Source organism: Crinia signifera, chromosome 6, assembly GCF_055691185.1.
Source record: "Crinia signifera chromosome 6, ASM5569118v1, whole genome shotgun sequence".
Classification (NCBI taxonomy): domain Eukaryota; kingdom Metazoa; phylum Chordata; class Amphibia; order Anura; family Myobatrachidae; genus Crinia; species Crinia signifera.
In genome coordinates, this window is record NC_139222.1 from 289,739,660 (window position 1) to 289,763,957 (window position 24,298).

Consider the following 24,298-nt stretch of genomic DNA (forward strand, 5'->3'; position numbering starts at 1 on the left):
GGACGCACAAAGGCAGCAACGTGATTAGTTACTGTATGCTGGACGCACAAAGGCAGCAACGTGATTAGATACTGTATGCTGGACGCACATAGGCAGCAACGTAATTAGTTACTGTATGCTGGACGCACATAGGCAGCAACGTGATTAGTTACTGTATGCTGGATGCACAAAGGCAGCAACATGATTAGTTACTGTATGCTGGACGCACAAAGGCAGCAACGTGATTAGTTACTGTATGCTGGACGCACAAAGGCAGCAACGTGATTAGTTACTGTATGCTGGATGCACAAAGGCAGCAACGTGATTAGTTACTGTATGCTGGACGCACATAGGCAGCAACGTGATTAGTTACTGTAGGCTGGACACACAAAGGCAGCAATGTGATTAGTTACTGTATGCTGGACGCACAAAGGCAGCAACGTGATTAGTTACTGAATGCTGGACGCACATAGGCAGCAACATGATTAGTTACTGTATGCTGGACGCACAAAGGCAGCAATGTGATTAGTTACTGTATGCTGGACGCACAAAGGCAGCAACGTGATTAGTTACTGAATGCTGGACGCACAAAGGCAGCAACATGATTAGTTACTGTATGCTGGACGCACATAGGCAGCAACATGATTAGTTACTGTATGCTGGACGCACAAAGGCAGCAATGTGATTAGTTACTGTATGCTGGACGCACAAAGGCAGCAACATGATTAGTTACTGTATGCTGGACGCACATAGGCAGCAACGTGATTAGTTACTGTATGCTGGACGCACAAAGGCAGCAACGTGATTAGTTACTGTATGCTGGACGCACAAAGGCAGCAACGTGATTAGTTACTGTATGCTGGACGCACATAGGCAGCAACATGATTAGTTACTGTATGCTGGATGCACATAGGCAGCAACGTGATTAGTTACTGTATGCTGGACGCACAAAGGCAGCAACGTGATTAGTTACTGTATGCTGGACGCACATAGGCAGCAACGTGATTAGTTACTGTATGCTGGACGCACAAAGGCAGCAACGTGATTAGTTACTGTATGCTGGACGCACAAAGGCAGCAACATGATTAGATACTGTATGCTGGACGCACAAAGGCAGCAACATGATTAGATACTGTATGCTGGACGCACATAGGCAGCAACATGATTAGTTACTGTATGCTGGACGCACAAAGGCAGCAACGTGATTAGTTACTGTATGCTGGACGCACATAGGCAGCAACATGATTAGATACTGTATGCTGGACGCACAAAGGCAGCAACATGATTAGTTACTGTATGCTGGACGCACAAAGGCAGCAACATGATTAGATACTGTATGCTGCACGCACATAGGCAGCAACATGATTAGTTACTGTATGCTGGACGCACAAAGGCAGCAACATGATTAGTTACTGTATGCTGGACGCACAAAGGCAGCAACATGATTAGATACTGTATGCTGGACGCACAAAGGCAGCAACATGATTAGATACTGTATGCTGGACGCACATAGGCAGCAACATTATTAGATACTGTATGCTGGACGCACAAAGGCAGCAACATGATTAGTTACTGTATGCTGGACGCACAAAGGCAGCAACATGATTAGATACTGTATGCTGGACGCACATAGGCAGCAACATGATTAGTTACTGTATGCTGGACGCACAAAGGCAGCAACATGATTAGATACTGTATGCTGGACGCACAAAGGCAGCAACATGATTAGATACTGTATGCTGGACGCACAAAGGCAGCAACATGATTAGATACTGTATGCTGGACGCACATAGGCAGCAACATGATTAGATACTGTATGCTGGAGGCACAAAGGCAGCAACATGATTAGTTACTGTATGCTGGACGCACAAAGGCAGCAACATGATTAGATACTGTATGCTGGACGCACATAGGCAGCAACATGATTAGTTACTGTATGCTGGACGCACAAAGGCAGCAACATGATTAGATACTGTATGCTGGACGCACAAAGGCAGCAACATGATTAGTTACTGTATGCTGGACGCACAAAGGCAGCAACATGATTAGATACTGTATGCTGGACACACATAGGCAGCAATGTGATTAGATACTGTATGCTGGACGCACATAGGCAGCAATGTGATTAGATACTGTATGCTGGACGCACATAGGCAGCAATGTGATTAGATACTGTATGCTGGACGCACATAAGAACAAGTAAAATAGGCTACATAATGTATTCATACAGTATGTGGCACCCATGTCGCACCGGAACTAAAGGAGACTCAAACTAGAATAAATCAGAGGTTTACACAGAATCCACAAACAACTGCAGTATAGAATAAGTAAGACAGACTGGGGACCATTACACTGGGGATCCAGGAGATCTACTGTAGCAGAACCATTGTCCTTCCGCATATTCCTCTGCATTTGGGGAGGTAAACACTCGGGGTGTCAGGCAGGTTGGTGAGAGGTACAGTGTAGGCTGGTGAGGGGGAGAGTGTAGGTTGGTGAGGGGGAGAGTGTAGGTTGGTGAGGGGGAGAGTGTAGGTTGGTGAGGGGGAGAGTGTAGGTTGGTGAGAGGTACAGTGTAGGCTGGTGAGGGGGAGAGTGTAGGTTGGTGAGAGGTACAGTGTAGGCTGGTGAGGGGGAGAGTGTAGGTTGGTGAGAGGTACAGAGTGTACGCTGGTGAGGGGGAGAGTGTAGGTTGGTGAGAGGTACAGTGTAGGCTGGTGAGGGGGAGAGTGTGGGTTGGTGAGAGGTACAGTGTAGGCTGGTGAGGGGGAGAGTGTAGGTTGGTGAGAGGTACAGTGTACGCTGGTGAGGGGGAGAGTGTAGGTTGGTGAGAGGTACAGTGTAGGTTGGTGAGAGGTACAGTGTAGGCTGGTGAGGGGGACAGTGTAGGTTGGTGAGAGGTACAGAGTGTACGCTGGTGAGGGGGAGAGTGTAGGTTGGTGAGAGGTACAGTGTACGCTGGTGAGGGGGACAGTGTAGGTTGGTGAGAGGTACAGAGTGTACGCTGGTGAGGGGGAGAGTGTAGGTTGGTGAGAGGTACAGTCTATGCTGGTGAGGAAGAGAGTGTAGGTTGGTGAGAGGTACAGTGTAGGCTGGTGAGTGGGAGAGTGTAGGTTGGTGAGAGGTTCAGTGTAGGCTGGTGAGGGGGAGAGTGTAGGTTGGTGAGAGGTACAGTGTAGGCTGGTGAGGGGGAGAGTGTAGGCTGGTGAGGGGGAGAGTGTAGGTTGGTGAGAGGTACAGTGTAGGCTGGTGAGGGGGAGAGTGTAGGTTGGTGAGAGGTACAGTGTAGGTTGGTGAGAGGTACAGTGTAGGCTGGTGAGGGGGACAGTGTAGGTTGGTGAGAGGTACAGAGTGTACGCTGGTGAGGGGGAGAGTGTAGGTTGGTGAGAGGTACAGAGTGTACGCTGGTGAGGGGGAGAGTGTAGGTTGGTGAGAGGTACAGTCTATGCTGGTGAGGAAGAGAGTGTAGGTTGGTGAGAGGTACAGTGTAGGCTGGTGAGTGGTAGAGTGTAGGTTGGTGAGAGGTACAGTGTAGGCTGGTGAGGGGGAGAGTGTAGGCTGGTGAGAGGTACAGTGTAGGCTGGTGAGGGGGAGAGTGTAGGTTGGTGAGAGGTACAGTGTAGGCTGGTGAGGGGGAGAGTGTAGGTTGGTGAGAGGGAGAGTGTCCTGGCTGTAACCTGTGACTAGTTCTCAGTACCTCTGTCCTGGCTGTAACCTGTGACTGGGTCTCATATACTCTGTCCTGGCTGTAACCTGTGACTGGGTCTCAGTAACTCCGTCCTGACTGTAACTAGGTCTCAGTAACTCTTTTCTGACTGTAACCTGTGACTGGGTCTCAGTAACTCCATCCTGACTGTAACCTGTGACTGGGTCTCATATACTCTGTCCTGACTGTAACCTGTGACTGGGTCTCAGTAACTCTGTCCTGACTGTAACCTGTGACTGGGTCTCAGTAACTCCGTCCTGACTGTAACCTGTGACTGGGTCTCAGTAACTCTGTCCTGACTGTAACCTGTGACTGGGTCTCAGTACCTCTGTCCTGACTGTAACCTGTGACTGGGTCTCAGTAACTTTGTCCTGACTGTAACCTGTGACTGGGTCTCAGTAACTCTGTCCTGACTGTAACCTATGACTGGGTCTCAGTACCTCTGTCCTGACTGTAACCTGTGACTGGGTCTCAGTAACTATGTCCTGACTGTAACCTGTGACTGGGTCTCAGTAACTATGTCCTGACTGTAACCTGTGACTGGGTCTCAGTAACTCTGTCCTGACTGTAACCTGTGACTGGGTCTCAGTAACTCTGTCCTGACTGTAACCTGTGACTGGGTCTCAGTACCTCTGTCCTGACTGTAACCTGTGACTGGGTCTCAGTAACTATGTCCTGACTGTAACCTGTGACTGGGTCTCAGTAACTATGTCCTGACTGTAACCTGTGACTTGGTCTCAGTAACACTGTCCAGAAGTTGGCCCTTTGCCACCCTGAAAATTTCACAGAAACAGACTCCAGCACCAGCAGATCCCACCTCGGCCACAGTCTACAGACCCACTACATGTAACATATGGGCTGAAACCTCCTCTGAGTGGAAACAGTTTGATTTGAATCCTTCAGTTGTAGTGGCCCCGTGGGGATTCTGTTGAGGTTTATAATGAACGCGTGTGTCCAGCACTTTCTACAGGCACCGGCTGCTCAATACAATTGATTTTCTCTGTGCATACAAAAGACAGTTGGAAATAATGGCCGAACAATTTATGTCCTGTGTCTGTGAGCTCAGGAAGCCGGTTCCAGCTCCAAACAGCAGAGCGGGGATCAGGAAGGGGTTAATGCAGCGGGTTTGCATAGTCCGTGAAACATTATTTACTCCTAGTAACCGCGAGGGGAGAGCGCACATCTGCTGTTTATGATCCTCTTAATGCACTAACTGCAGAGGGTGTTAACAATGAGGATGCACAAGTCCGGTCCCAGCACTGCACCAGTGCATAACCGCCAGCGCCAGTACTCCACACACAGCGAAGTGCAGGCAGCTGCTGTACAACTACAAGTCCCAGCACTGCACCAGTTCATAACCATCAGTGCCAGTACTCCACACACACCGAAGTGTAGGCAGCTGCGGTACAACTACAAGTCCCGGCACTGCACCAGTGCATAACTGCCAGTGCCAGTACTCCATACACACCGAAGTGTAGGCAGCTGCTGTACAACTACAAGTCCCAGCACTGCACCAGTGCATTACCGCCAGCGCCAGTACTCCACACACAGCGAAGTGTAGGCAGCTGCTGTACAACTACAAGTCCCAGCACTGCACCAGTGCATAACCGCCAGCGCTAGTACTCCATACACGCCGAAGTGTAGGCAGCTGCTGTACAACTACAAGTCCCAGCACTGCACCAGTGCATAACCACCAGCGCCAGTACTCCATACACAGCGAAGTGTAGGCAGCTGCGGTACAACTACAAGTCCGGGCACTGCACCAGTGCATAACCGCCAGTGCCAGTACTCCATACACGCCGAAGTGTAGGCAGCTGCTGTACAACTACAAGTCCCAGCACTGCACCAGTGCATTACCGCCAGCGCCAGTACTCCACACACAGCGAAGTGTAGGCAGCTGCTGTACAACTACAAGTCCCAGCACTGCACCAGTGCATAACCGCCAGCGCCAGTACTCCACACACAGCGAAGTGTAGGCAGCTGCTGTACAACTACAAGTCCCAGCACTGCACCAGTGCATAACCGCCAGCGCCAGTACTCCACACACAGCGAAGTGTAGGCAGCTGCGGTACAACTACAAGTCCCAGCACTGCACCAGTGCATAACCGCCAGTGCCAGTACTCCACACACGCCGAAGTGTAGGCAGCTGCTGTACAACTACAAGTCCCAGCACTGCACCAGTGCATAACCGCCAGCGCCAGTACTCCATACACGCCGAAGTGTAGGCAGCTGCTGTACAACTACAAGTCCCAGCACTGCACCAGTGCATAACCGCCAGCGCCAGTACTCCATACACAGCGAAGTGTAGGCAGCTGCTGTACAACTACAAGTCCCAGCACTGCACCAGTGCATAACAGCCAGCGCCAGTACTCCACACACAGCGAAGTGTAGGCAGCTGCTGTACAACTACAAGTCCCAGCACTGCACCAGTGCATAACCGCCAGCGCCAGTACTCCATACACAGCGAAGTGCAGGCAGCTGCTGTACAACTACAAGTCCCAGCACTGCACCAGTGCATAACCGCCAGCGCCAGTACTCCATACACAGCGAAGTGCAGGCAGCTGCTGTACAACTACAAGTCCCAGCACTGCACCAGTGCATAACCGCCAGCGCCAGTACTCCACACACAGCGAAGTGTAGGCAGCTGCTGTACAACTACAAGTCCCAGCACTGCACCAGTGCATTACCGCCAGCGCCAGTACTCCATACACAGCGAAGTGCAGGCAGCTGCTGTACAACTACAAGTCCCAGCACTGCACCAGTGCATAACTGCCAGCGCCAGTACTCCATACACAGCGAAGTGTAGGCAGCTGCTGTACAACTACAAGTCCCAGCACTGCACCAGTGCATAACCGCCAGCGCCAGTACTCCATACACAGCGAAGTGCAGGCAGCTGCTGTACAACTACAAGTCCCAGCACTGCACCAGTGCATAACCACCAGCGCCAGTACTCCACACACAGCGAAGTGCAGGCAGCTGCTGTACAACTACAAGTCCCAGCACTGCACCAGTGCATAACCGCCAGCGCCAGTACTCCACACACAGCGAAGTGTAGGCAGCTGCTGTACAACTACAAGTCCCAGCACTGCATCAGTGCATAACCGCCAGCGCCAGTACTCCACACACAGCGAAGTGTAGGCAGCTGCTGTACAACTACAAGTCCCAGCACTGCACCAGTGCATAACCGCCAGCGCCAGTACTCCATACACGCCGAAGTGTAGGCAGCTGCTGTACAACTACAAGTCCCAGCACTGCACCAGTGTATAACCGCCAGCTCCAGTACTCCACACACAGCGAAGTGTAGGCAGCTGCTGTACAACTACAAGTCCCAGCACTGCACCAGTGCATAACCGCCAGCACTAGTACTCCACACACGCCGAAGTGTAGGCAGCTGCTGTACAACTACAAGTCCCAGCACTGCACCAGTGCATAACCGCCAGCGCCAGTACTCCACACACAGCGAAGTGTAGGCAGCTGCTGTACAACTACAAGTCCCAGCACTGCACCAGTGCATAACCGCCAGCGCCAGTACTCCACACACAGCGAAGTGTAGGCAGCTGCTGTACAACTACAAGTCCCAGCACTGCACCAGTGCATAACCGCCAGTGCCAGTACTCCACACACAGCGAAGTGTAGGCAGCTGCTGTACAACTACAAGTCCCAGCACTGCACCAGTGCATAACCGCCAGCGCCAGTACTCCACACACAGCGAAGTGTAGGCAGCTGCTGTACAACTACAAGTCCCAGCACTGCACCAGTGCATAACCGCCAGCGCCAGTACTCCACACACAGCGAAGTGCAGGCAGCTGCAGTACAACTACAAGTCCCAGCACTGCACCAGCGCATAACCGCCAGCGCCAGTACTCCATACACAGCGAAGTGTAGGCAGCTGCTGTACAACTACAAGTCCCAGCACTGCACCAGTGCATAACCGCCAGCGCCAGTACTCCACACACAGCGAAGTGCAGGCAGCTGCGGTACAACTACAAGTCCCAGCACTGCACCAGTGCATAACCGCCAGCGCCAGTACTCCACACACAGCGAAGTGTAGGCAGCTGCTGTACAACTACAAGTCCCAGCACTGCACCAGTGCATAACCGCCAGCGCCAGTACTCCACACACAGCGAAGTGCAGGCAGCTGCAGTACAACTACAAGTCCCAGCACTGCACCAGCGCATAACCGCCAGCGCCAGTACTCCATACACAGCGAAGTGTAGGCAGCTGCTGTACAACTACAAGTCCCAGCACTGCACCAGTGCATAACCGCCAGCGCCAGTACTCCACACACAGCGAAGTGCAGGCAGCTGCGGTACAACTACAAGTCCCAGCACTGCACCAGTGCATAACCGCCAGCGCCAGTACTCCACACACAGCGAAGTGTAGGCAGCTGCTGTACAACTACAAGTCCCAGCACTGCACCAGTGCATAACCGCCAGCGTCAGTACTCCACACACAGCGAAGTGCAGGCAGCTGCTGTACAACTACAAGTCCCAGCACTGCACCAGTGCATAACCGCCAGCGCCAGTACTCCACACACAGCGAAGTGCAGGCAGCTGCTGTACAACTACAAGTCCCAGCACTGCACCAGTGCATAACCGCCAGCGCCAGTACTCCACACACAGCGAAGTGTAGGCAGCTGCTGTACAACTACAAGTCCCAGCACTGCACCAGTGCATAACCGCCAGCGCCAGTACTCCATACACAGCGAAGTGTAGGCAGCTGCTGTACAACTACAAGTCCCAGCACTGCACCAGTGCATAACCGCCAGCGCCAGTACTCCACACACAGCGAAGTGCAGGCAGCTGCAGTACAACTACAAGTCCCAGCACTGCACCAGTGCATAACCGCCAGCGCCAGTACTCCATACACAGCGAAGTGTAGGCAGCTGCGGTACAACTACAAGTCCCAGCACTGCACCAGTGCATAACCGCCAGCGCCAGTACTCCATACACAGCGAAGTGTAGGCAGCTGCTGTACAACTACAAGTCCCAGCACTGCACCAGTGCATAACCGCCAGCGCCAGTACTCCACACACAGCGAAGTGCAGGCAGCTGCTGTACAACTACAAGTCCCAGCACTGCACCAGTGCATAACCGCCAGCGCCAGTACTCCACACACAGCGAAGTGCAGGCAGCTGCTGTACAACTACAAGTCCCAGCACTGCACCAGTGCATAACCGCCAGCGCCAGTACTCCACACACAGCGAAGTGTAGGCAGCTGCTGTACAACTACAAGTCCCAGCACTGCACCAGTGCATAACCACCAGCGCCAGTACTCCACACACACCGAAGTGTAGGCAGCTGCTGTACAACTACAAGTCCCAGCACTGCACCAGTGCATAACCGCCAGCGCCAGTACTCCATACACACCGAAGTGTAGGCAGCTGCTGTACAACTACAAGTCCCAGCACTGCACCAGTGCATAACCGCCAGCGCCAGTACTCCACACACAGCGAAGTGCAGGCAGCTGCGGTACAACTACAAGTCCCAGCACTGCACCAGTGTATAACCGCCAGCGCCAGTACTCCACACACAGCGAAGTGTAGGCAGCTGCTGTACAACTACAAGTCCCAGCACTGCACCAGTGCATAACCTCCAGCGCCAGTACTCCATACACGCCGAAGTGTAGGCAGCTGCTGTATAACTACAAGTCCCAGCACTGCACCAGTGCATAACCGCCAGCGCCAGTACTCCACACACAGCGAAGTGTAGGCAGCTGCTGTACAACTACAAGTCCCAGCACTGCACCAGTGTATAACCGCCAGCGCCAGTACTCCACACACAGCGAAGTGTAGGCAGCTGCTGTACAACTACAAGTCCCAGCACTGCACCAGTGTATAACCGCCAGCGCCAGTACTCCACACACAGCGAAGTGTAGGCAGCTGCTGTACAACTACAAGTCCCAGCACTGCACCAGTGCATAACCGCCAGCGCCAGTACTCCACACACACCGAAGTGTAGGCAGCTGCTGTACAACTACAAGTCCCAGCACTGCACCAGTGCATAACCGCCAGCGCCAGTACTCCATACACGCCGAAGTGTAGGCAGCTGCTGTACAACTACAAGTCCCAGCACTGCACCAGTGCATAACCGCCAGCGCCAGTACTCCACACACCGAAGTGTAGCCAGCTGCTGTACAACTACAAGTCCCAGCATGCCCTGAGACCCAAGCTATTCCATAAACCAATATATATGTCAGACTTTATTCGTTACTCTCACATCCATAAGTATCCAAATTCTCCCACCACGGGAACATGCAATCATTATATACCAGGGACTATAAATTGTGACCAGACTCAGCGATTATATGAAATATACAGGGAGCCTGAGAACGGGCAGACGTGACCCGCTAACGCCCGCCAATAACGCAGCCATACTGCAGATGCCTGACTGCTGCTTACAGGGTAATCTGGTGACATCTGCTTAGAGAGGTCAGACACCACCCCCCCCCGGGGGACCATTCTCCGAGGGTTCTGGTCGGTCAGCGCCATCTGTTCTGTGGGCTGAAGAAAAGACCCAGATCTTACAGATGGGAATGTGCAGCACATGGCGGAATTGAATCATGAGGTCAAACCCTTGTTTTGTGCCACAAAAGGCAGCTTGACTTGACTCAGTAATCTGCTCAATAGCAGCGGGGGCCCCACAGAGCTGACGATCCCCCTATGGGTCAGAGATCTGCTTCTACGTCACAGTCTCCGACATTGCCACAGGCATGAAACGATATATAGTGAGCTTCCAAAATGTGACTGTTGTCTTAGGAGCCCACCCATCTTTTGTTGGCTGATCACTGTGTATCAGAACAAAATTTCTGTGTAACACCCACCCGGCGGTGGCAGGCAGCACATGTAACACCCACCCGGCGGTGGCAGACAGCACATGTAACACCCACCCGGCGGTGGCAGACAGCACATGTAACACCCACCCGGCGGTGGCAGACAGCACATGTAACACCCACCCGGCGGTGGCAGACAACACATGTAACACCCACCCGGCGGTAAAAGGCAGGTCATGTAACACCCACCCGGCGGTGGCAGACAGCACATGTAACACCCACCCGGCGGTGGCAGACAGCACATGTAACACCCACCCGGCGGTGGCAGGCAGCACATGTAACACCCACCCGGCGGTGGCAGACAGCACATGTAACACCCACCCGGCGGTGGCAGACAACACATGTAACACCCACCCGGCGGTGGCAGGCAGCACATGTAACACCCACCCGGCGGTGGCAGGCAGCACATGTAACACCCACCCGGCGGTGGCAGACAGCACATGTAACACCCACCCGGCGGTGGCAGACATATCCCATATATTTTTGCTTAAAATATATTTCACAGAACTACGTGTTTATTGTCTTCATTATGACTATACCACTAACTGGCATCTAGCTGCTGCAGTCTATGTATCTGCGTCATGTGCACAGTACTACAGCTGCCAATCATTGCCTTACTTGTGCTATACAGATGTAGATGGGATCTTTCTAGAATTTGCTAAAGCCTTCGACACCGTACCACACAAGAGGTTGATAAATTAAATGGAGGACCTGGGATTAGGGGCAGATATCTGTAGATGGGTAGGGAACTGGCTGTGTAATAGAGAACAAAGAGTGGTCGTGAACAGTGCCGTATCTAATATGATACCAGTACTAAGTGGAGTGCCACAGGGTTCGGTTCTAGGGCCCATTTTTTTTTACCATTGTTATTAATGATATTGGGATGGGGTTACTCAGCAATGTATCCATCTTTGCGGACGATACGAAACTGAGCAGAGTTATTAAAGCATCAGAAGATGTCACCATGCTTCAAAATGATCTTCACAATCTAGATGAGTGGGCAAAAAAGTGGAAGATGTGGTTCAATGTGAACAAATGCAAGGTCATGCACCTTGGGAGACATAACCAGTGTGCTAGTTATAACCTAAGCGGGGAGGAATTGGGAAAAGCAGTACTCGAAAAGGATCTAGGAGTCCAAATAGACAACAAACTGGGGTGCACTGCTTAATGTAATATAGCAACAAAAAAGGCCAACAAAACTAGAATGTATTAAAAGGGGCATGAAAACTAGGGACTCATGGGTAATTATGCCTCTATACAAATCATTGGTTAGGCCGCACCTCGAATACGGAGTATAATTCTGGGCCCCGCACTATAAAAAGGACATCATAGAATTAGAAAAAATCTAAAGAAGAGCAACAAAGCTTATTAGGGGAATGGAGACTTTAAGATACGAGGACAGATTAAGCAAGCTGGGACTATTTACACTAAAGAGACGATTAAGGGGGGACATGCTCAATATGTACACATATATCAGGGGCCAATATAAGGAACACCCTTATTTCTGCTAGACAGGAATCTAGGACGCGAGGGCACGAGTTTAGATTAGAAGAAAAAAAAATTGTTCATCTATAAGAAAAAATTTCTTTACAGTCAGAGCAGTCAAACTGTGGAACTCTCTTCCTGGAGAAGTGGTGTCGGCAGACACTATAAATACGTTTAAAATAAGGTTGGACACGAATAAGTAACAATCTGTCTTTAAAATATCAGAACATACTATACAACAAGGGATAAGCTACTATAAACATAGGTTGAACTAGATGGACGCAAGTCTTTATTCAGCCTCACCTACTATGTAACTATGTAAAGATGAGAGCTAACAGCTGATTGGTTGGGCACATTTGCACTCTTGGGTGATGTCACAGTTCAGTTTTGAATATAAAGCAGGCAAATATACTTCAATGACCACCTTCAGCTCCCGTCATCTGTATGCAGTACAGTGGAAGGGGCAATAAATTACCCACCCGCCGCTAATGAACTACACATCCCAGCATGCCCTGCCACAATCCTTAGCAAGTCCTGTGGCAGGGCATGATGGGATGTGTAGTCCCGCAGCAGCTGGAGGACTATTACTGCCCAAGCCATCACTATAAGGGCTGAATCACAATGCAGCGTAGCACCTGACTAGGACACGGAGCCACTTGTAGCCTCATACCTCAGTGAGGAGGCATGGAATGGACAGCATGGCGGGGGCACCTACCCTGCAGGCTCTGGTAGACGCTCCAGTATATCCTCAGACAGTTCTTCTCCTTCTTCATGCCTCGCTTGCAGCGGCAGTTGTACAGGGACTTCTGTTTCAGCGCCTCCGTGGCGTTCTTACACTCGTCCTTGGCCTCCAGCCCGGTGACTTTGCTGAAATTGGTCTCTTTGCCAGCCACACACTGGCGGAGCGTTCTGTACTTTGTGCTACATTCCTGCTCTTTCAGGCACTGTTCATTGGCTCTCACACAGTCCGGCCTGTCCCCGGCCGGCAGCCGCCTCACCTCCGCAGACAGAAAGGCATCTGGGGCAACACAGAGAGACACAAGGTTACTCGTTACTAACATTGGGGAGCACCGTTATCAGCATGATCTATTACACATGGATCAATAACACACAGTGACAAACACAGCCCTAGTCACGTGAGCTGACAATCTAAGGCAGGATCTACCAACAGTTATATATAGTAGGAATGATGCAGCATGTGTGACAATGTGACAGTTAGTAATGACTACACCTGTGCACCAGCTAGGTGATCTGGGGAATGTAAGTTAGTAATGACTGCACCTGTGCATCAGCTAGGTGATCTGGGGAATGTGACAGATAGTAATGACTGCACCTGTGCACCAGCTAGGTGGTCTGGGGAATGTGACAGTTAGTAATGACTGCACCTGTGCACCAGCTAGGTGGTCTGGGGAATGTGACAGTTTGTAATGACTGCACCTATGCACCAGCTAGGTGATCTGGGGAATGTGACAGATAGTAATGACTGCACCTGTGCACCAGCTAGGAGGTCTGGGAAATGTGACAGTTAGTAATGACTACACCTGTGCACTAGCTAGGTGGTCTAAGGAATGTGACAGATAGTAATGACTACACCTGTGCACCAGGTAGGTGATCTGGGGAATGTGAGTTAGTAATGACTGCACCGGTGCACCAGCTAGGTGGTCTGGGGAATGTGACAGATAGTAATGACTGCACCTGTGCACCAGCTAGGTGATCTGGGGAATGTGACAGTTAGTAATGACTACACATGTGACAGTTAGTAATGACTGCACCTGTGCACCAGCTAGGTGATCTGGGGAATGTGACAGATAGTAATGACTGCACCTGTGCACCAGCTAGGTGATCTGGGGAATGTGACAGTTAGTAATGACTACACCTGTGCACCAGCTAGGTGGTCTGGGGAATGTGACAGTTAGTAATGACTACACCTGTGCACCAGCTAGGTGGTCTGGGTAATGTGACAGATAGTAATGACTGCACCTGTGCACCAGCTAGGCGATTTGGGGAATGTGACAGGTAGTAATGACTACACCTGTGCACCAGATAGGTGATCTGGTGAATGTGACCGTTAGTAATGACTGCACCTGTGCACCAGCTAGGTGATCTGGGGAATGTGACCGTTAGTAATGACTGCACCTGTGCACCAGTTAGGTGGTCTGGTAAATGTGACAGTTAGTAATAACTGCACCTGTGCACCAGCTAGGTGATCTGGGGAATGTGACAGATAGTAATGACTGCACCTGTGCACCAGCTAGGTGATCTGGGGAATGTGACAGATAGTAATGACTGCACTGTGCACCAGCTAGGTGGTCTGGGGAATGTGACAGTAATGACTGCACCGGTGCACCAGCTAGGCGGTCTGGGAAATGTGACAGATAGTAATGACTGCACCTGTGCACCAGCTAGGTGGTCTGGGAAATGTGACAGTTAGTAATGACTGCACCTGTGCACCAGCTAGGTGGTCTGGGAAATGTGACAGTTAGTAATGACTGCACCTGTGCACCAGCTAGGTGATCTGGGAAATGTGACAGTTACTAATGACTGCACCTGTGCACCAGCTAGACGATCTGGGGAATGTGACCGTTAGTAATGATTATAGCTGTGCAACAGCTAGGTGATCTGGGGAATGTGACAGATAGTAATGACTACAGCTGTGCACCAGCTAGGTGATCTGGGGAATGTGACAGTTAGTAATGACTGCACCTGTGCACCAGCTAGGTGATCTGGGGAATGTGACAGTTAGTAATGACTGCACCTGTGCACCAGCTAGGTGATCTGGGGAATGTGACAGTTAGTAATGACTGCACCTGTGCACCAGTTAGGTGATCTGGGGAATGTGACAGTTAGTAATGACTGCACCTGTGCACCAGTTAGGTGATCTGGGGAATGTGACAGTTAGTAATGACTACAGCTGTGCACCAGCTAGGTGATCTGGGGAATGTGACCGTTAGTAATGACTACAGCTGTGCACCAGCTGGGTGATCTGGGGAATGTGACAGTTAGTAATGACTACAGCTGTGCACCAGCTAGGTGGTCTGGGAAACGTGGACCGTTGGTGGATCTCGAGGACCGGTTTGGTCACCCCTGCTGTAAGGGATATGGAGAGCACTTGGTATATATGATACTTGCAACGTTATCACCCTGGCACCGAAATACTGCACAGAGTAGCACAAAGTGTCACTTTATCAGATACGCAACCGTTATAGGAACCGGTTTATTAGGATGGGAGCTCTATTATAGATAGAATCTGATTGGTTGCCCATAGCAATATTCCATCGTCGTAGATAACCACCAACGTGTGAGCTGCGTCTGTCCTGAATCAGGCTCAGGCTGTCTTTAGGATATGGAACTACCTGTCAGTGACATTAGGGGCATTGAGATTGGTTGTGACCAGTGTTGGCCTGGGGCATGACGATCCCTCTGGGGGAATGCAGTGGTAGGAGCCCATATGTAGGGGTGTGGCCAGTCTCCAGATGAGGGTGTGGCCAACCAATGCAGAGGCATGGCTAACCAATAGAGAGCATCTTGTCACCTTGATAAATATATATAAAAACTGGTAATGCTGCATGATAATAACAGCAATGTACTGTAGGGCATCCACCACAGATCTGTGCAGTATAAGGTATTACATATTCAGTATCCTTTATCCAAAATACTCAGGACCAGAAGCATTTTGGATAATGGATTATTCCGTATTTCGGAATATTTTTATATTTCAATTGGATATCTTGAGGACGGGACCCATGTGTGAACACATAATGCATTTATGTTGTATAAACACATGAAATACACAAATATATTTTATTTGTGCATGAAACATGATTTGTGTCCTATCTCAGACACTGAATGTGAATGCCAAGCAATCATTTTCTTGCACATATTCAGTGGCAGTTTCATATCATGTCCCCAGTAGTGGCAGTTACATATCATGTCCTCAGTAGTGGCAGTTACCTATCATGTCCCCAGTAGTGGCAGTTACCTATCATGTCCCCAGTAGTGGCAGTTACATATCATGTCCCCAGTAGTGGCAGTTACCTATCATGTCCCCAGTAGTGGCAGTTACATATTATGTCCCCAGTAGTGGCAGTTACATATCATGTCCCCAGTAGTGGCAGTTACATATCATGTCCACAGTAGTGCCAGTTACCTATCATGTCCCCAGTAGTGCCAGTTACATATCATGTCCCCAGTAGTGCCAGTTACATATCATGTCCCCAGTAGTGCCAGTTACACATCATGTCCCCAGTAGTGCCAGTTACATATCACGTCCCCAGTAGTGCCAGTTACATATCATGTCCCCAGTAGTGCTGGTACGGATGTCCCCAGTAGTGCCGGTTACATATCACCCCCCCCCCCAGTAGTGCCAGTTACGGATGTTCCCAGTAGTGTTAGTTACATATCATGTCCCCAGTAGTGTCAGTTACAAATGTACCCAGTAGTGCCAGTTACATATCATGTCCCCAGTAGTGTCAGTTACATATCATGTCCCCAGTAGTGCCAGTTACATATCATGTCCCCAGTAGTGCTGGTACAGATGTCCCCAGTAGTGCCAGTTACATATCATGTCCCCAGTAGTGCCAGTTACAGATGTACCCAGTAGTATCAGTTACAGATGTACCCAGTAGTGCCAGTTACATATCATGTCCCCAGTAGTGCCAGTTACATATCATGTCCCCAGTAGTGCCAGTTACATATCATGTCCCCAGTAGTATCAGTTACAGATGTACCCAGTAGTATCAGTTACAGATGTACCCTGTAGTGCCAGTTACATATCATGTCCCTAGTAGTGCCAGTTACAGATGTACCCAGTAGTATCAGTTACAGATGTACCCAGTAGTGCCAGTTACATATCATGTCCCCAGTAGTATCAGTTACAGATGTTACCTCACCTGTGCTCCTGTCCTGTTCTTCCCTTCCTCTACTTCATCTTCAGTCTCCTCGACAATTTTGACACCTACTTCTGAACTGAAGCTGATTTTAGTTCTACCAGCTATACCCCTATTCATACTGTATTTTTTAACACACCCTGTACGTTACCTTGTAATTTGTTTGCTATGTACGGCGCTGCGGACACTTTGCGGCGCCTTATAAATAAACGTACTACTACTACTACTACCCAGTAGTATCAGTTACAGAAAGAAAAAAAAAATGACATTCTGGAAATTATAGATACTCAACCTGTACATGTACACTCCAAGTGCCAGAGTCCAGAACCTGATCTCTGGACCCACCAGGGGTTTCCAATATACCCCTGTGTGCCAGTCTGACCCTGCTGGTGATATATTCCTAATCCAGCTATTGCCCTATGGTCCTGTTACATCCCGGCCACTTACATGCTCACTGTTACATCTACTGCACATGTACAGTATGTGGCATCACCGCAGGATATGGGAATATACTAGATATATAATGTTTGTTTGTATGAGGATTATAGTGCGGCCTTCTGTCTGCAATCACTGTAATGCTGCGCGGCGCAGAACGCCCGGGAGCCACTGTCAGCAGCTGTAATCCTTCATTATTGTATGAACTCAATCATTGAATTAATAAAGGCACATTTCATACAGATGCAGAGTATGTTACATACTGTATACTGCGGGCAGGCCAGCACCCGCTCAGAGGGTGGCACTGCCAGTATCAGCACACCTTTACGTGCATACAGATGGCGCCGGCCTAGTCTTTGCATGGACTGGCGAAAGTGTCGCTAGCTCCCTTCTGGCTCCCGCCAGGGGCGCATGCGCACGAGACGCTCACGCACCCCGTGGCAATGGAGCCCCGGGTCCCTGCCGCCTCCCCCGCCGTAGGTTCCCCTCACCGCCCCGACCCTCCCCGTCTCCCTGAAGCGGAGACGGGCAGGGCGATGCTGCCCAGTCGCCGTGATACTGGGACACACATCCTAGTCCCTATCGCCGGCGCTCGCCTGAGGAGAGGATGTGGCGGGCGCCGGCGTTGAATGAGGCCGGCTCCATCTGTATGGTGTCACATTATCTGCGGAACACTGGGAATATGCTCACCTCTGTAACGCACGGGGAGCTGAGCGAGACGCAGAAATGAGGCCGGCTCCATCTGTATGGTGTCACATTATCTGCGGAACACTGGGAATATGCTCACCTCTGTAACGCACGGGGAGCTGAGCGAGACGCAGGAATGAGGCCGGCTCCATCTGTATGGTGTCACATTATCTGCGGAACACTGGGAATATGCTCACCTCTGTAACACACGGAGAGCTGAGCGAGACGCAGGAATGAGGCCGGCTCCATCTGTGTGGTGTCACATTATCTGCGGAACACTGGGAATATGCTCACCTCTGTAACGCACGGGGAGCTGAGCGAGACGCAGGAATGAGGACGGCTCCATCTGTATGGCGTCACATTATCTGCGGAACACTGGGAATATGCTCATCTCTGTAACGCACGGGGAGCTGAGCGAGACGCAGGAATCAGGCCGGCTCCATCTGTGTGGTGTCACATTATCTGCGGAACACTGGGAATATGCTCACCTCTGTAACGCACGGGGAGCTGAGCGAGACGCAGGAATGAGGCCGGCTCCATCTGTATGGTGTCACATTATCTGCGGAACACTGGGAATATGCTCACCTCTGTAACGCACGGGGAGCTGAGCGAGACGCAGGAATGAGGCCGGCTCCATCTGTATGGCGTCACATTATCTGCGGAACACTGGGAATATGCTCATCTCTGTAACACACGGGGAGCTGAGCGAGACGCAGGAATGAGGCCGGCTCCATCTGTGTGGTGTCACATTATCTGCGGAACACTGGGAATATGCTCACCTCTGTAACGCACGGGGACCCGAGCGAGACGCAGGAATGAGGCCGGCTCCATCTGTATGGTGTCACATTATCTGCGGAACACTGGGAATATGGGGGAGCTGAGCGAGACGCAGGAATGGGAGCCGGCTCCATCTGTATGGTGTCACATTATCTGCGTAACACTGGGAATATGCTCACCTCTGTAACGCACGGGGAGCTGAGCGAGACGCAGGAATGAGGACGGCTCCATCTGTATGGTGTCACATTATCTGCGGAACACTGGGAATATGCTCACCTCTGTAACGCACGGGGAGCTGAGCGAGACGCAGGAATGAGGCCGGCTCCATCTGTGTGGTGTCACATTATCTGCGGAACACTGGGAATATGCTCACCTCTGTAACGCACGGGGAGCTGAGCGAGACGCAGGAATGAGGCCGGCTCCATCTGTGTGGTGTCACATTATCTGCGGAACACTGGGAATATGCTCACCTCTGTAACGCACGGGGAGCTGAGCGAGACGCAGGAATGAGGCCGGCTCCATCTGTATGGTGTCACATTATCTGCGGAACACTGGGAATATGCTCACCTCTGTAACGCACGGGGAGCTGAGCGAGACGCAGGAATGAGGGCCGGCTCCATCTGTATGGTGTCACATTATCTGTGGAACACTGGGAATATGCTCACCTCTGTAACGCACGGGGAGCTGAGCGAGACGCAGGAATGAGGCCGGCTCCATCTGTATGGTGTCACATTATCTGCGGAACACTGGGAATATGCTCACCTCTGTAACGCACGGGGAGCTGAGCGAGACGCAGGAATGAGGCCGGCTCCATCTGTATGGTGTCACATTATCTGCGGAACACTGGGAATATGCTCACCTCTGTAATGCACGGGGAGCTGAGCGAGACGCAGGAATGAGGACGGCTCCATCTGTATGGTGTCATATTATCTGAGGAACACTGGGAATATGCTCACCTCTGTAACGCACGGGGAGCTGAGCGAGACGCAGGAATGAGGCCGGCTCCATCTGTATGGTGTCACATTATCTGCGGAACACTGGGAATATGCTCACCTCTGTAACACACGGGGAGCTGAGCGAGACGCAGGAATGAGGCCGGCTCCATCTGTATGGTGTCACATTATCTGCGGAACACTGGGAATATGCTCACCTCTGTAACGCACGGGGAGCTGAGCGAGACGCAGGAATGAGGCCGGCTCCATCTGTATGGTGTCATATTATCTGAGGAAATCTGGGAATATGCTCACCTCTGTAACGCACGGGGAGCTGAGCGAGACGCAGGAATGAGGCCGGCTCCATCTGTATGGTGTCACATTATCTGCGGAACACTGGGAATATGCTCACCTCTGTAACGCACGGGGAGCTGAGCGAGACGCAGGAATGAGGCCGGCTCCATCTGTATGGTGTCACATTATCTGCGGAACACTGGGAATATTCTCACCTCTGTAACGCACGGGGAGCTGAGCGATACGCAGGAATGAGGCCGGCTCCATCTGTATGGTGTCACATTATCTGCGGAACACTGGGAATATGCTCACCTCTGTAACGCACGGGGAGCTGAGCGAGACGCAGGAATCAGGCCGGCTCCATCTGTGTGGTGTCACATTATCTGCGGAACACTGGGAATATGCTCACCTCTGTAACGCACGGGGAGCTGAGCGAGACGCAGGAATGAGGCCGGCTCCATCTGTATGGTGTCACATTATCTGCGGAACACTGGGAATATGCTCACCTCTGTAACGCACGGGGAGCTGAGCGAGACGCAGGAATGAGGACGGCTCCATCTGTATGGTGTCACATTATCTGCGGAACACTGGGAATATGCTCACCTCTGTAACGCACGGGGAGCTGAGCGAGACGCAGGAATGAGGCCGGCTCCATCTGTATGGTGTCACATTATCTGCGGAACACTGGGAATATGCTCACCTCTGTAACGCACGGGGAGCTGAGCGAGACGCAGGAATGAGGCCGGCTCCATCTGTATGGTGTCACATTATCTGCGGAACACTGGGAATATGCTCACCTCTGTAACGCACGGGGAGCTGAGCGAGACGCAGGAATGAGGACGGCTCCATCTGTATGGTGTCACATTATCTGCGGAACACTGGGAATATGCTCACCTCTGTAACGCACGGGGAGCTGAGCGAGACGCAGGAATGAGGCCGGCTCCATCTGTATGGTGTCACATTATCTGCGGAACACTGGGAATATGCTCACCTCTGTAACGCACGGGGAGCTGAGCGAGACGCAGGAATGAGGTCTCTCTGTAGGTGCTCACTATGAACAGCTACATTTGGGTTTCTGGAGGACTTTAAGCTTCCCGCTAGGAATTTATATTTGTATATATACGCAGCTGCATTCTCTAGGTACCAGAGCAGCCAATCATCGCCCAGGAAAGGAGACAGAGGCCCACCAGAGCCGCAGCGATGAGCTCCGCAGATGCCAACTCACACGCTGCACCGATGCAATTAACGAGGAACATAGACTCCTAGGGTTCCCCTACGGCTAAACAGACTGGTGTCATCAATAGCGATGCTGGTACCACACACGATCACAACTGAAGTAGAGATATACCTGGAACGCAGATGTGACATCCCTGCGATAGTGCCACCACTGTGTGTATAAAATGTGAGAGCGGTCACAAAGGTACGTCAGCGTGTGCTCAGTGTGACCGCAGCACATGCAGTCTGCTGATAATTGCGCAGTTGGCCTCCAATTGTAAAGCGCATTGGATTATGACGCATTATATAAGAAACTGTAAATAAATAATAAATTGACGTTTCTGAAACATCAGCCCTCACAGCACCCCGACAGTGCATGTTTTCAATGTATCCTCAGGAATGATTAGTGCCACCTGTAGATCATTTGTATTAGTCACAACACACTGGCTGTGTGGCAGGTAGATGATCTGGAAAACATGCCCTGTTAGGGCTCCATGAGGAGTGGGTTTCGGAAACACTGGTCTCCAGACATCAGCTGAACGATGACTGGTCTGGAGCTCCCCCTGCTGCCCCAGGTCTGCTGTTACCTGATCACACACACGCCAGAGGAATAAGGTAGCCCTGGGGGACACTGGAGGGGATGCGGTCATCTATTAGAATGAACTTAGGTCTACAGTCATTAGGTCGACCCCACTAGGTCGACTGGCAGGAAGGTCGACCAGACTTAAGGTCGACATGGGCCAAGGTCGACATGACTTAAGGTTGAATTTGCATAAAGGTCGACATGAGGAAGGTCGACTGGTCATAAGGTCGACATGGGTTTTTCACTGTTTTTTTGAGCCGACATGTGCCGACAGGCGGTATTTCATGCCCTACCATCCACTAGGGCGTGGTGGGAGAACAAAATAGTGTGCCAACTGTGTCCATGTCGACTGTGTCGACATTCGGATCAAAAAACAGTGAAAAAAAACAGTGAAAAACCCATGTCGACCTTATGACCAGTCGACCTCACCTTTATGCAAATTCGACCTTAAATCATGTCGACCGTGGCCCCTGTCGACCTTAAGTCAGGTCGACCTTCCTGCCAGTCGACCTAGTGGGGTCGACCTAATGACTGTAGACCTAAGTTCATTCTGACAGATGTCCCGATTCCGCTGGAAATTGCTTCATGTGCCAGTCCCAGGCCGTTCGTCCCCAGTGCCAGGAGCGTTGGGCGGAACGGCCTGGGACTGGCACATGAAGCAATTTCCAGCATAGTGCCCGGTTTAATATCATTTTGATGCTTAAGGCAGAATAAAAGAAATGCTTGTTCGTGACTAGAAATGTGATAACAAAGAACGTGTACACTGCATTCGCCGAGTCATCACAGAATTGCTGACTTGGACCCAACCACTCGCCTGAGATGGCTACAGATGGTACCGATAAGAAGAACTGTCCAGAACTGTCTACGTGCAGAAGTCTCTGATTGGTTCAAGGCTCGGGTGGAGTGGGGTTCTGTAATGTGTATATCAATGTCACTGTTACTCGTGGTCGGGGTATCAGCAGACTGAGAGCTCATGGCCTACTACGTGTAAGTGCATTGCTGTAAGTCATTCTGCTATATAAACTTCTTCATTTGACTACAGCTGTTCACGTTGTTTTTTTCTTCCTTAACAAGAGTGACCATGACGATTACATATGGGTGCAGAAAGCAGAAGCTCCACCATGACGCTGCACTAGCTGCAGACACTCCTAGGCCTGTCGCATCACATTCCCAGGGTTCACAGGCTCATCTACCAATAGTGAGTGTGTAATTCTCCACCAATACCCCCGCCCCGAGGTATAGTTATGTATAGTGGTCACCATTTGGAGCAGAGTGAGTGTGCTCCCTGATACATCTCCGGATGCCGTCGCTCAGACATAGAGGCGCATCAGGCTGCGTGTATGGGCGCTTCGCCGACACAATCTCCTATTAATGTCAGGGGTGATAAATACTCAATATTGGGCCTACAATCCCAGTACACAGGGGCCCCTTAGGATTAGTGTTTTGGGCAGATAGTAGTAGTAGAATCATTGGCTAAGGACTATTTGGTGTAATATGAGGATAGGTGTGTGTGGATGCAGCTATATACAGACACATATGATAGCTATACTGTATACACAAGTCAGATGGCAGCAACTGTGACTCAGTGCCCCCTCCTGGTTGTGCTGGATATTGCAGCCTCCACAGAAAGCGTCACATACCCTGCTTTACATTATATATACACACAGACAGACAGGAGCTTTTCATCTACCCCATTATGAATTATGCTTTGGGGACGGGTGACATTTGCTTCCAGGGGAGATTAAGCGCACCCCTTTTTTCAACGCAGAACAATTTATTGTGCTATCTAAGAGGCTGAAAAATCCTCTAGCAGTATATTCCAGATTAGACTGATCATCAGTGCTTGTCATTTGCTGATGCTGCTAGGGGGTGCAGTCACTGTCTGGGGTACAGTCACTGGCTGCAGCCTCTGGTGGCCAGCTGCTGGGGACCACCTACCTGGGGCACAGTCACTGCTGCTGGGGACCACCTACCTGGGACACGGTCACTGCTGCTGGGGACCACCTACCTGGGGTACGGTCCCTGCTGCTGGGGGCCCTATCTGGAGCACAGTCACTGCTGCTGGGGACCACCTTCCTGGGGCACAGTCACTGCTGCTGGGGACCACCTACCTGGGGTACGGTCCCTGCTGCTGGGGACCACCTACCTGGGGTACGGTCCCTGCTGCTGGGGACCACCTACCTGGGGTACGGTCCCTGCTGCTGGGGACCACCTACCTGGGGCACAGTCACTGCTGCTGGGGGCCACCTACCTGGGGCACAGTCACTGCTGCTGGGGGCCACCTACCTGGGGCACAGTCACTGCTTCTGGGGGCCAGCTGCCTGGGGCACGCACAGTTACTGCTGCTGGGGACCACCTACCTGGGGCACGGTCACTGCTGCTGGGGACCACCTACCTGGGGCACAGTCACTGCTGCTGGGGGCCACCTACCTGGGGCACAGTCACTGCTTCTGGGGGCCAGCTGCCTGGGGCACGCACAGTTACTGCTGCT

General features: G+C 51.3%; 1 protein-coding gene across 1 annotated transcript in view; it reads right to left on the reverse strand.

The window, feature by feature from the left end:
• Positions 1-24,298, reverse strand: part of GFRA1 (GDNF family receptor alpha 1) — a 107,727-nt gene that overhangs the window by 77,013 nt on the left and 6,416 nt on the right. The window contains exon 2 of the mRNA XM_083150249.1: positions 12,714-13,016. Coding sequence (XP_083006375.1) covers positions 12,714-13,016 — 303 coding nt within the window. The remainder of the gene's footprint in view (positions 1-12,713; positions 13,017-24,298) is intronic.